This window comes from Tursiops truncatus, unplaced genomic scaffold (assembly GCF_011762595.2).
Source record: "Tursiops truncatus isolate mTurTru1 unplaced genomic scaffold, mTurTru1.mat.Y mat_scaffold_83_arrow_ctg1, whole genome shotgun sequence".
Classification (NCBI taxonomy): Eukaryota; Metazoa; Chordata; class Mammalia; order Artiodactyla; family Delphinidae; genus Tursiops; species Tursiops truncatus.
Window position 1 is genome coordinate 82,209 of NW_022983430.1, and position 14,384 is coordinate 96,592.

At 39.0% G+C, this 14,384-nt stretch overlaps 1 protein-coding gene across 1 annotated transcript in view; it reads right to left on the minus strand.

Annotated features, from left to right (window-relative positions):
* LOC117310973 (RING finger protein 17-like) overlaps positions 1 to 14,384 on the minus strand; it is an 85,774-nt gene that overhangs the window by 19,815 nt on the left and 51,575 nt on the right. Inside the window, 3 exon segments of the mRNA XM_033850480.2 lie at positions 6,384 to 6,504; positions 9,134 to 9,254; positions 10,682 to 10,797. Of these exon segments, the coding sequence (XP_033706371.1) occupies positions 6,384 to 6,504; positions 9,134 to 9,254; positions 10,682 to 10,797 (358 nt within the window).

A 14,384-nucleotide genomic window follows, 5' to 3' on the forward strand; every position in this document is an offset into this window, starting at 1 on the left:
AAGTTAGTGAGGCATTCCAGAAACCAAAAGAAAACATGTAGCTTTGACATAGTAAAAGCAGTAGGACATGACATGAACCTTAAGGTAGACAGGCACCAGAATATTTGGGAAACATTATGTTTTATTTTATAAAGGATGGTGTGCGTATATGATATAGTTGAGCCCGACAGACTAGACTGTGGAACTTCACATTTCTTTTCTTCTTACGCCTCAGGTGCTCAGGGCACGCACTGATCAAGGGAAGCTCATGTTCTACTTTGACGACAGGGAATAGATACTATGAAAACAGTGGGACTGGTTGCAGTCCTCAGGAATCGGCAATCCGGGTGTGGAAGGGCAAGGAGACTGGCTGGGCTGCCAGAGCAGCAGAGGTGGTTTATGAAAACTGGTACCTTGGGAGGGGCAAAGCAATGTGCTTTTATAAAATTTTCAAAAGTAAATACTGTAAGTGCAATTAGTTAAGATCACGGGCTCTTTCCACTCTCACTTTTCCTGTCCTTTTTTTTCTCATCTTGGATGTTGGCCAAAGCATTCTGGGTGGCTAAGGGGAAGCTGAGTTGGAGACACATTTAGTTTGTATTTAGTGGGATACAGTTTTGTGGCTCACGACACATCCTGTGGAGTTACGCTATTGCTAGCCATCTTGGTGCAGCAGTGGGTTCCAGAAATGCTCCCACAACCTTAGTGTCACATATGAAGACATAAGGTTCAATACAAAGCTAATGCACCACTATGTGTAATAAGTAATTGAGCCACTGTACACCTGTTTTTCTGGCATAACAGTGCTTCTCTTTCATTCTTTAACATGTCCCAGTTTGGACGAGAAATAGGGTTACCCTGTTAATAAACAAATTAAATCATAAATCAATACATTAATAAATGTCAAATCAAACTGTATTAAAGATTCATTATAATAAAACTTGAAGTGTCTTGAATATTATGTATATACATAATATATGTATAATACATGAAGAAATAATAGATTCTCCTAAAATTAATTTTAGAAATTTACATGACATTACCAATAATTGAGCTATGGCTCTAAAAAACTTTAAAAAAATTACCAATAAACAATTTCGATCAGCCACACTAAAGACTGGATTACTTTTCTATTCTCTCCATAGGGATATCACAAAATCTGATATTTCATGTGGTAATCAGTATACAGCTAAAAAGAAAGTATTTTACAGATGAGTCTGAATTTTCTAACATTTGTGGTATTTGTTAACTTTTGAAAATCTGTAATTTGTTGATTTCTTTTGCCAGCCTATATAAATATTACTTTTGTTTTTTAAATTCTATAGTTATAATTTTGCATTCTTTTTCTCAAAATGGGGTCTCCCAAATGGTACAAACTTCAGGCTGACCCAGGAGACCTGGAGTTGCCCTTGCCGGGCACAAGCCTGAGCACCAAGGGTGAGCAGACATGGCTGCCTCTCCCTCACCCCCCTTCCTTAGCCGCTGCAGCACCCGCTCCTCACTCTCACCACGCGACTCCTGCGGTCCCACGGCTGAGGGCATGGCCCACAGCTCCCGACCGCTGCACAATGCTTTTGCTGCCTGGAGATTCTCCCTCTGCTTTCTTAGCCACAGGACCTCACGCCAATACACCCAGAGCGGGTGCTGCCTTCACTCTCCCCACAAACCTGTGCTCTGTTCTCAGGGAACAGTGTCACCAGTCACTGGTGGTCAGGTCAGTGATCCTGAGTCAACCTCAACTCCCTCCTCTTTCTCACCTACAATGAGCAGCAGGGTCTTGTGATGCTCACCCCTTTATGTTTCACGATCTAGCCATTTTCCATCTCCAGGTGTTCTTTGAAAACTTGCCATCAGACACAGCTTTCTAAAATGCAAATCTCTCAGTCCTCTGTTTAAAATCCTTCAATAGCTCCCCTTTCTTCAAGGGATAAACTGCAAACACATTCAAGTGTTTGAAAAGTACTGTAATTTACTTCTCAGTGACTGAGGTTCCTCAATTATCTAGTCTCTGCGTTTCTCCTGCCATACCAGCCACTAGGACCTTTTTTTCCTGTCCGTTAGCTGTGTGACTATACTAACAATACATAAACACACATATTCTCCCTGAATGCAGGCCTTCACTCCTGGTTGTATTAAAGAATTCAGCTTAAGTGAGAGCTCCACTGGTGAGCCCTCCAGGATTCCCCCACAGCACCGTAATTACCCTTTGCACAGCTCTTATCGCACTGAAAGGTCAGACTGACCATCTCCTTTCCTACTACAAACCAACCTTACTCACCACTGAGTATAGCATAACAAGTCAGCCTGTAAATATTTCTCGCTTATGTAACTGAACAATAAGGACTATTAGCTAATGGGCTATTTAAAAAAAAAAAAAAAGTTTACTGAAGTGTATCTTAGATGTCAAAAAGTTCACCCATTTCAAGTGTATGACAGCAACTTTACCAAATGGTATAACCACCAGCATCGATCAGTTTTAGAACATTTTCACACATACACCCCCGTAAGATCCCCCACGTCCATTTACCCTTAATCCTTGTGCCCACTTCTAGCCCCAGGCAACCCCTAATCTACTTTCCGCATCTACTGGTTTGCCTTTTCTGGACATATCATACAATTAGTAATCTCCTGTTTCTGGCTTCTTTTACCTAGATTAAAATTTCTGAGGTTTAGGGACTTCCCTGGTGGTCCAATGGTTAAGATTCTGTGCTCCCAGTTCCGGGGGGCTGGGTTTGATCCCTAGTCAGGGAACTAGATGCCACATGCCGCAAAGAAGATCCCACGTGCTGCAACTAAGACCCGGCACAGCCAAATAAATAAAGAAATATTTTTTAAAAATTTCTGAGGTTTATCCATGAAGTAGATGTGTCAGTTTGCTTCTTTTTATGGCTGAACAATATGCCACTGTAGGAATATACTGTGTTCTGTCTATTCACCAGTCACTGGATATTTACATTGTTTCCAATTTTTGGCTAGAATATGAATAGTGCTGCTATGAACAACTGCTTGCAAGTTTGTGTATGGACATATGTTTTCATTTCTCCTGGGTAGATACCTAGGAGAGGAACTGCTAGGTTTTATGGTACTTTTATGTTTAAATTTTGAGACATCCATAAGCCATTTTCCAAAGAGCTACACGCTGTTCTGCGTCCCCCAGTAATGAGGGTTACTCCACGTCCTCACCAGCATCTGTAATTGTCTGTCTTATGTATAACAGCTGTTCTAGTGGGGGAGAAATGGTACCTCATTATGGCTTTAATCTGCATTTCCCTGATGATTAATGACATTGAGCATCTTTCATGTACCGATTAGCCAATTGTATATCTTCTCTGGTAAATGTCTGTTCATATATTTTATCCATTTTCTTTGGTTGGACTGTCTTCTTATTGAGTTTTAAGAGTTCTAGGAATTCCAAAAACAAGTCCTTTATAGGATACGTTCTGCAAGTATTTTCTCCCGGTCTGTTGTTTGTCTTTCACTTACTTAATAGTGTCTTTTGAAATGTACATGTTTTAAATACGGTGAGGACAAACTTATCATTTCTTTTCTTTTATGGACTATGCCTTTGGTGTCTTATCTTAGATATCTTTGCTCAATCCACTGTACTGAAGATTTCCTTTTTTCTTCTGGAAATTTACTTTAGCTCTTAATTTTAAGAGTATAATCCATTTGAGCTAGCCTTTGTGTACAGTGTGAGGTAAGAATTATGCAAATGCAAATTAAACCAAACCACTACACATCTACTAGAGCCACCAGAATCGAGAACACCGACAGCACCGAATGCTGGCGAGGATGTGGAGCAGCAGGAACCCTCACTCACTGCTGGTGGGAACGCACACTGAAGTTACTGTGGAAGACAGTTTGGCGGTTTCTTATAAAACTAAACATACTCTTATCATAGGATCCAGCAATTGTGCTACTTGGTATTTACCCAAAGGAGTTGAAAACTTATGTCCACACAAAAACCTGCACGCAATCTCTACAGCAGCTTTATTCATAATTGCCAAAACTTAGAAGCAACCAAGATGTCCTTCAGTAGGTGAATGGATAAATAAACTGTGGTGCAACTAGACAATGGAATATTATTCAGTGCTAAAAAGCAATGAGCTGTCAAGCCAGAAAAAGACACAGAGGAACCTTAAGTGCATATTACTAAGTGAAAGATGCCGATCTGAGAAGGCTACAGACTGTATGATTCCAATGTGGAAAAGACAAAACTACGGAGACAGTAAAAAGATCAGTGCTTGCCAGAAACTAGAGGGGAGGGAAGGATGAACAGGCTCTCACAGAGTTTTAGGACAGTGAAAATACTCTGTATGATACTATAATGGTGGATTCAAGTCATTATATATGTTAAACCCCACAGAATACACACTAATATAAACCATGGACTTTGATGATTATGACACGTCCATACAGTCTCACTGATACCAGCGAACACAACACGTTAGGGGGTGATGATGGTGGGGAGGCTGTGCCTGCGTGGGGTAGGAAGTGTACGGGAACTCTGTGCCTTCCGCTCCACGTTCTGAACCCAACACTGCTACAGAAAACAAAGCCTATCTAACAAAATAAAAAGGGTGACAGACCTGAATATGAAACATAAAACTATAGAATACACAGGAGAAAACCTTTACGACCTGGGGTTAGGCAAAGATTTCTTACCTAAACACAAGCACCTGAATTATAAAAGAAAAAACATTGTCAAACTGAACTTCAAAACCAGAACCTTCTGCTTTTCTTTTTTTAAATAAATAAATTTATTTATTTATTTTTGGCTGCGTTGGGTCTCCATTGCTGCGTGTGGGCTTTCTCTAGTTGCGGCGAGCGGGGGCTATTCTTCGTGGTGGTGCGCAGGCTTCTCACTGCGGTGGCTTCTCTTGTTGCAGAGCACAGGCTCTAGGCACGCAGGCTCAGTAGTTGTGGCGCAAGGGTTCTAAGAGCGCAGGCTCAGTAGTTGTGGCGCACTGCATTTGTTGCTCCGCGGCATGGGGGATCTTCCCAGACTAGGGATCGAACCCGTGTCCCCTGCACTGGCAGGCGGATTCTTAACCACTCACTGCGCCACCAAGGGAGTCCCCCTTCTGCTCTTTGCAAGACACTTTAGGAAGTCAGATTGGAAGAAAATATTTGCAAAGCACATGCCTAATGAAAGGCTTGTATCTAGAATGTATAAACAACTTTCATATTTCAATAACAATAAGCAACAATGTTTTAAAAGCCAGACACAAAAAGGCAAAATGTTATATGACTCCATCTATATGAAGTTGTGGAATAGTCAGAATTATGGAGACAGAAATTCGATCAGGAGCTGCCAAGGACCGGGTGTGGCGGAAGGAGACTGACTACATGAAGGCACCAGAGGGAACTCTGAGGGGTGATGGAAACAGTCTGCATCTTGACTGTGATGATGGTTGCATGACTATATGTATTTATCAAAACTCATAACTGTACCTAAAAAGGGTGAATTTCTTATTGTATATGTTATATATCTCAATAACCCTACTTAAAAAAAAAAAGAAAACTCAGTCCAATACATTTGAATGTTTCCTCTCCTTTCCTTCCCTCCCTCGCTTAGGACCTATAGTGAAAAAGGGCAGGCCCTCTCTTCTGCTACTAGTTCCGTTCCTCCCTTGTTAGGGGCGAGGTGGGGGGAGAGCCAGACCACACGCTGAGCACGTCACTGCAGGCCTCTGCTGGGTGTCTCCTCACTGCTCCTCTGGCTTCCCCTGGCAGGCATCACGTGTGGGTGTTATCAAATATTGGCTTTCTTAATGGCTGTGCGAGGGAGTTCTTCAGAAGACCCCTCAGGGGCCAACCCCAATGCACAAGTCACTATTGTGGAAGAACTGCTGTGTCTTGACTTCACACCCTCCCACCCTCCCTAGCACCGCTCTGCTCTTCTGATTCCGGGGTCACCTCAACCACTGGCCTGGCCTGGGTCTCAGCACAATAGCTCAAGCCTGGGTCTCTCTGAAAGTATCTACCTGAGCGCAGGAAAGATCCACATGTCTCCAGGTGAGAACATGGGCTTCTCTGCCACGATGCTCACGCTCGACCCTGCCGTTTCTCTTCCTGATCCTCTTCACAAAGGTTCAGGAGGCACCTAAGCAGACACCCCACCTAGAATAAGACGCCAGTCTCCTTTTCTTAGAAGCACCCTCCATCTCCAGGAGCCATTCTTGTTGTTGTAGAATCCCTTACAGATGAAGGAAAAAGCCACTCTATTCCCACTAGACTAAAGACTCCAATTATTTTTCCTTCTCTTTTTACTGACCCATTAACAGGGAAAAGCTCCAAAGTCTATAGCCTAAGCAGATAATCAATGGGGAATGATATGCCAGTTTCCCTTCTTGTGAAGTGTTACATATGAAGTAAAAATAAAAGTTTACAGGTCCACTTACCCTACTTCATAAGATGCTAGGCCCTCTTTAACTAGCTGGTCATTAATACTGGTAGGAGTCATTCCAGGAGCACCATGAAAATCGAAAAGCTCAACTAAGAGCACATTGTCTTCCAGAATTTCTGTAAAACCATTAAGACTAGTTTGGGGAAAGAAACAAATATGTCCCAAAATATACTAAAGAGCAATTTTTAAAAACCTGAGAACTTAATTTCCTTCATTTTGCATAACGTCAGTCTCTCTCTAGGGGTAAAAGTAGCATTTTTCACACATAAAAGAACTGCCAATGTTAATAAAATTTTCATTTTAGGTTATTGTGTACTGTTCCATAATGAACCGAAAGCAGCTTAAAGCTTTTAGATCCAGAAAAAAACATAGTGACATATACTTATTGAAGCAGCATTCTGTTGTGTTTTTAAACTGTTTTATTGGATTCTGCCAAATTCCAGAGGACAAAAGAAATGAATGAAAGTTAATTCAGGCCAGTGCTTATTTGCAAAGTTTTACAGCTTTTTTAAGAATGGCACCAAACAACAACAACAAAAAAAAGCAGCACAAAGTTTAAAACAACAAAAACTCAACCCAGAGCATTAAGTGGAATTTTTCCCCGTCCTTCTGTTTTTAGGACAAACCATTAGGTCTATTTCTTAATCTAAACTGGGAGTTAGCTGAGGGTAAAGTTACACCTCGTGTGCCTATTTACTTATTTATAGTACATAGCATAGAGAACCTGCTCAATATGCATTTGAATAAACGACAGAGGAATTTCTTTAGGAAACACACAGTTCTATGCACTGAGATCGGTTTATGCCTATACTTCTATACAATAGTAGCTGGCAGGTGCTAAGAGAATGATGATTCCAAATAAAAAGATAACTCATTACCAGCAGTAACATCCTATATTACCTAGTTGTAAGAATACATGTTAGAAAGCTATTTTTCAAGAGCTTAAAAATCATTCTTCACTACTTTTTTAACAGATAAATTATCTAGAAACAAAAAGCTAGATAAATTATCTAGAAACAAAAAGCTAAGCAACTCTGAGCCTCAGTAAACTCTAATCTCCTCACTTTCCATCTTTTGTGTTCCCTTTAGTGCTTTGATTTCATACTGCCCATGCACAAGTTCTTTATTCCACAGGGCCAGCTTCCCATGGTGCTGTACCTTCACCATCTTCCCTGCTCTGCTCCTAATTAAAATTTAAATGTCTCTTGCTTTGTAAGGTAACAATGTATACTAATCTCATCACTGTGCAGGTTAATGGGGAAAGATGTTTTAGGTCTGGTGGGGCCTTCTGGCATTCCTTAAATCAAATTATCTAGGTTAAGATACACTACAACTTGTGTTTAGATATTATTGGTATAACAAGTAATTGAGAATGAAAAAGGGGGAGTCAAGAGAGAAACCCAGGAGGTCTTGTCTTCATGGGTTAACCTCGGGAGGAGACGTTAAAGGGAGAGCTAAAAACCAACAGAATAAAATACCAAAAGGAAAGCTGAGAAGCAGAATTAAAGCACATTAAAGTCAGCTCAAAATCAGTGGAGATTACTCAAGACTAAGAGGCCCTTAACTTACTGTTTATATCAGAGAATCCAGACATAAAAATTCTATAGACTAAGGGTACAATTTCTACCATCATATTCCTCTTCAACAGAGCTACTACGTCAGAACAATGTCTTATGTTAAAGTGAATAAATTAACACAAATATGCAATCATTTCTAGGTTATGTGGCCTTGAGCAATTGATCTTTAAGCTTCAATTCCCTTGTAAAACAGGCTAATAATCTCATGGTATTTTGGGTTTACTAGATGGGAGTATGATGAAAATAAAAAAAATGGATACAGTAAAAAGTACCTTTTGAAGTCCCTTAAGTCAACCCTAAGTAAACATGCTCATGTGTATCCTGCACTAGTACTTGTTAAGACCAACACAGCCACGTTGGTCACAGCTTTGGAAAAGATCAAAATCCCAGATAATAACAGCTTTCAAATCCCCCATCCAAATCCCTTGGGGCCAGACATGTTTCAGAATTCTTCAAATTGAGAAAAGCTATATAGAACATATATTGCTTATTTTGTAATACCCACAGCAATTCTGAGGCAGCAGCTCAGAAGCGAACATGACTATCCTGAAGTGGAATATATCTCACTGTAAAGAAGATCAATACAACATATAGCATTGTATCTTCATGTAAATTCAGATCAGATTTTGCCATTAAACTTGCTGGGTTACCAAACTGTGGGCTAGCGCTCAGCCTGTGTATCTCAGACCCAAACTGTTCCAAAAAAGAAGCAACTTTTTTTCAAAATATGCCGAGAGCCTATACTTAAACTTCCTCAAGTAGAATGAAACAAAACAAAAAAACCTATTTACCAGTTATGTCCCATCTCCCCTCACTTTCTTGCAAATTATACCTTAGCATCCATCACTCCAAGATGAGGGACAGAGACCCAGGACAAAAGCAAAGAGAAACAAGAGAAGCTAACTCCTTGCTTTACGGCTTTCAAAGGGCCATGCTGAGGGTGACTTGATCTTTAATGGAAATTTTTGCCTCATGTACTGATTTTAGGCTCTAGAGCCTGCAGAAGATATTATTCCATTGTCCCCAGTTCTCAATAAATGTTCTCTCTCACTACTCATACTGATGACACATTGAATTTATTATATGATCTGACAAATGTTATATCATAATGTTAGTCTTATTTAAAATTATGATCATACAGCAACAAATAAAAATGGAAATAGCTTACTAATGACTGAACATGTCATAAACTTATCTTGAGTCTTTTCTTGAAATTTTTCTGTAGCTTTTTTTGACCACTGCAGTGTCCCTTTACATGGTTCAATATAGGCCAGCTTACATTTAATTGCCTGTGTCAAACAAAATTGCACCATTAAGAAAGTAAACTTAACTTACAGTTATTTTAGAATTAAAATAAAGTGTTAAATGTGTACAAAACTAAACTTTGCATTTGAATTTAATACATATTTAGAAAACAAATAAATGTCCAAAGACGTCTCTAACAGTACTTTTATAAATGCAAACAGTTAATCAACAGAGTATGGGATTAAGAGGTACAAACTATTATGTATAAAATAAGCTACAAGGATATATTATACAGCACAGGGAATATAGTCAATATTTTACAATAACTATAAATGGAGTATAACTTTAAAAAATCATGAATCACTATATTGTACACTTGCAACATACATAATGTACATCAATTAAAAAATAAAATCTGTAATAACCTATTAAAAAAAATCCAAACCAAAAATGAAACAAACAACAAAAAAACAGAGTATTTTGTTGAATGAATTATTGTATACTCAGACAGTGGAAAAATAAGCATCCACTGAAAGAATTATGATACACTGTTAAATGAAAAATCAAGTTATAGGACTATATATAGTCTAATCCCATAATTTTTTTTTTTTTTTTGCCATACGCGGGCCTCTCACTGCTGTGGCCTCTCCCGTTGCAGAGCACAGGCTCTGGACGCGCAGGCTCAGCGGCCATGGCTCATGGGCCCAGCCGCTCCGCGGCATGTGGGATCTTCCCGGACCGGGGCACGAACCCGTGTCCCCTGCATCGGCAGGCGGACTCTCAACCACTGCGCCACCAGGGAAGCCCTAATCCCATAATTCTTAAAAACACAGAAGATGTATCTTACAAGTATATATATCAAAAATATTGAATAATTCTGAGTGATTCCCCCCTCATTTTACTCATCCGTATTTTCAAATTTTTCCTGTATCATTTTACCCATTTTTAAATGAAAAATACTGCTTAATAACAATTCAAATACTAGGAGTATATGAATTAGGAAATAAACCTCCTTAAACTTATCTCTGGGGACTAGGATTCCAAGATAATGATAAGTTTTTTTATTGATACTTATTCTTCCAGACTTCTCTCTTTCTCTGGCACACATTATATATACTTAAACATAAATGGGATCACAGTAAAATCATTTCTGTAATCAGTTTTTTTCACATAATATATCATGTTCTTACTACCTTATACAGATATTTCAAAATAACACTAAAAGCTGCACACCAGTAAGTACTTATAAAGACACAAATATATACACATTTAGAATTAATGTTTATTTGTTAAGATACATATTATTTTTTAAACAGTAACTATAGAGACTCTTTTCTATAGCCCATGAATCAGAAATTATTTACAGAAAAAGTGAAGTTAAAAGAACATTTCTACAGTGAAAATAACTTCTAAAAATACTTGCATATTTGTGCTAATATTCTAACCCTATGATTTATAATGAGTAGATTACCTTCTCTGCAGGATTCAGAAACTCATCCTTTATTTTACGCATTTCTTTAAGTGTTATTTTTGCTGTATTGCCAAAATCCACATATTTAACTTCAACTTCACGATGTCCAGGCAATCCTTCAAAAATTATGAAATTGGAAATCACAAACTTGGGAAAAAAAAGAATTATCTAGCAAGATTAAGACTGATCTACAATCAACTAGATTCGAACACTTTTATGTTCAACATACAAACTTAATATTATTTTAATGTAGAAAACATTTCTAATATGTGAACTTCACAAAATCAACCATAATGCACAGCTGTTCAGACTCGGTGAATGAGAAACTAACAATTTAAAGATATCTAGGGCTACCCTGGTGGCGCAGTAGTTGAGAGTCCGCCTGCCAATGCAGGGGACAAGGGTTCGTGCTCCGGTCCGGGAAGATCCCACAGGCCGCGGAGCGGCTGGGCCCGTGAGCCATGGCCGCTGAGCCTGCGCGTCCGGAGCCTGTGCTCCGCAATGGGAGAGGCCACAACAGTGAGAGGCCCGCGTACCGCAAAAATAAAAAAAATAAAAAAGATATCTAAAGGACAAACAAAATCAGGATAACAAAACAGCCATCAAATGCTAGGTGTTATGTCCTAAAAGTTAAGAATTAGGTTTGGAGTTAGACACTTAAATGACATGTGACTCTGAGAACGCTAATTAATATCTCTAAGATACTACCCTGAGCAAGTTACTTTTTCTCTGTAGGCCTCATTATTTCACCTGTAAAGTGGGTGTACCAATAGAATCAAATCTTATTAAGACTCTTTTTGAGGACTCACCTATTTAAAATACTCTGCAAAGAACCAAGCATAAAAGAAGCACTTAATGTTTGTTAGTCAACATAGGTAATCAAACAAGGCAAAACACTTAATGATCAAGACACAGGTTCATTTGTATAATATCTAATTGTGAAATTTAAAAAAATTATCTGGGGATATTGTGAAAAATGAGCAGAAACAGACCTCTATGTGAAACTAGTTTTCATATTTTAAAGGATACCAAAGAAACCTCTGGAAGGTTTGAACACATCAAAGTTTGAATAAAGATCTACCATAAACTGACCTTTTTGTAAATACTCAGAATATGAAATATGACTGACTTTAGTCCCCTAAGCACACGTATGTACAATGCTACAAAACTTGTTGCCATTACTTTCAAATTTAAAAACTAATACAGTACATGTAATTTCAAAATGGAAAAAGTTTGGGCATTCTCTGCCCCTTGGTAGAAGTGAAAGCAGATGTAACAATACTGGCACTGCTCGAGATGGCACTCAAGCAGCTCAGGTACCTGAGAAGTCGTGTGTACCCTAAGAGTAAGGTAAAGAGGTGAGGGGACCTTGCCCTGTTTCCACTGGAATCCTCATGCAAGAAAGATAATCTCAAGTGCAACGACACCATTAGATTCTTACCATTCCTCAAGTCTCTGAATGCAGATGCGGTTTTAAACAAAAACAAACAAATGGATATGGGACTTAAAAGAACAGTTTTCCCCAAATTATCAATCATGTGTGAGTAGAATCGGGAGACATGGAAGGTCTCAAAATTTCCCTTCCATTTATTCTCTCTGAGGAAAATGCTCCACCAAAATATGCGAGTAAACCGAAAAGGTAAATGAGATCCAGAAAACAAGCAATCCAATTTAGGAAAACAAGTGAAATAAACTCCCAAAATAACAAGCCTAGGGGACAAGCAGTCTAATTGGAGCAAATAACAGGATGTTTTCACTGTTACGGAAAAAAAAAAAAATCAAACCAGCATTATCTGAAAAGTCTAATCATGTGGAAAATTGTTTTAAACTATTAGGAAAATGTAGCCATAGGTTACTGGCCAAAAAGTTCTTTCGGTTTTTAAAGTAAAAATAAAAGAAACATTTTTCATTTTCACCAAGCACTTCATTGAACAACATATTCACCCTTTTTGTTCCACTACCTTCTGCCATTTTTCAGGCAACTTCATAATTTGATCTTCCCAAAACTTATCTTTTTGAACAAAGAACTGTTCCAGGTGCCTTTTACAGTCTTCCAGGAGATGGAAATTTTTTCCATTAAGAGAATTTTGTGAAGACCGAAATAAATGGAAATCTCAAGGTGTAATGTCTGGTGAATACAGCGGATGAATCAGAACTTCCCAGCCAAGCTGTAACAGTTTTTGCCTGGTCATCAAAGAAACATGCAGTCTTGTGTTACCCTGATGGAAGAGTATGTGTTTTCTTTCTTTCTTTTTTTTTTTTTCTTGGCAGTACGCGGGCCTCTCACTGTTGTGGCCTCTCCTGTTGCGGAGCACAGGCTCCGGACACGCAGGCTCAGCGGCCATGGCTCAAGGGCCCAGCCGCTCCGTGGCATGTGGGATCTTCCCGGACCGGAGCACGAACCCGTGTCCCCTGCATTGGCAGGCGGACTCTCAACCACCGCGCCACCAGGGAAGCCCAGAGTATGTGTTTTCCGTTGACTAATTCTGGACGCTTTTCGTCGAGTGCTGCTTTCAGTTGGTCTAATTGGGAGCAGTACTTGTTGGAATTAATCGTTTGGTTTTCCGGAAGGAGCTCATGATAAGAGGATTCCCTTCCAATCCCACTATATACGCGACATCACCTTCTTTGGATGAAGACTGGCCTTTGGTGTGGTTGGTGGTGGTTCATTTTGCTTGCCCCACGATCTCTTCCGTTCCACATTATTGTACAGTAACCACTTTTCATCCTCCGTCACAATTTGTTTTAAAAATGGAATGTTTTTGTTACGTTTCAGTGGAGAATCGCATGAGGAAATACAGTCAAGAAGGTTTTTTTCGCTTAACTAACGTGGAACCCAAACATCAAAGCGATGAACGTAACCAAGCTGGTGCAAATGATTTTCAACCCTTGATTTGGATGTTTTGAGTATGTCAGCTACTCAAAAGCATCTCCAGCATGGTATGACATTGACTGTTCTCAATTAATGTCTCTATTTGATCGATATCAACTTCAACTGGTCTACCTGACAGTGGAGCATCGTCCAGAAAGAAATCTCCAGCATGAAACTTCGCAAACCACTTTTGACACGTTCTATCAGTCACTGCACCTTCTCCATACACTGCACAAATCTTTTTTTGCGTTTCAGTCGCGTTTTTACCTTTCTTGAAATAATAAAGCATAATATGCTAAAAATGTTGTTTTTCTCTTCCATCCTCAAAATTAAAATGGCTACACAAATTTCACCAATTTTGATGTTTCTTTTTAAATGCACGCTGATACGACAGCTGTCACAATACAACAAACAATACAATTGTTTCGAATGAAGTTAAAGACAACTAAGTGCTATGAGAGCCATCTTACGGGAGAAATGAACCTTTTGGCCAACCCACTGAAAGAAAATGGAGTGAAAAACGGATGCAATTATTAACTCAGAATTAAACTATACTTTATGGAGTAGCACTGAAAATACCTGCATAGAATAAGAATATAACTAAAAATTTTGATATATCAATAACTATGTGGGGGGAGAGAGGGGACAAAAGAGCTACAAGAGATCTAAAATTCATATAACATAATTAATACCTAAGACTGAAGTACCTACAAAGTATTATATTATTTAGAAGAAACAACACAGATAAATAACAAAAAGTATTTGTCTTTTTGGAGAAGAGTGAAGTATGTGTCATTTACCACTATTTAACTTTCTCAATAAGGCAATGTT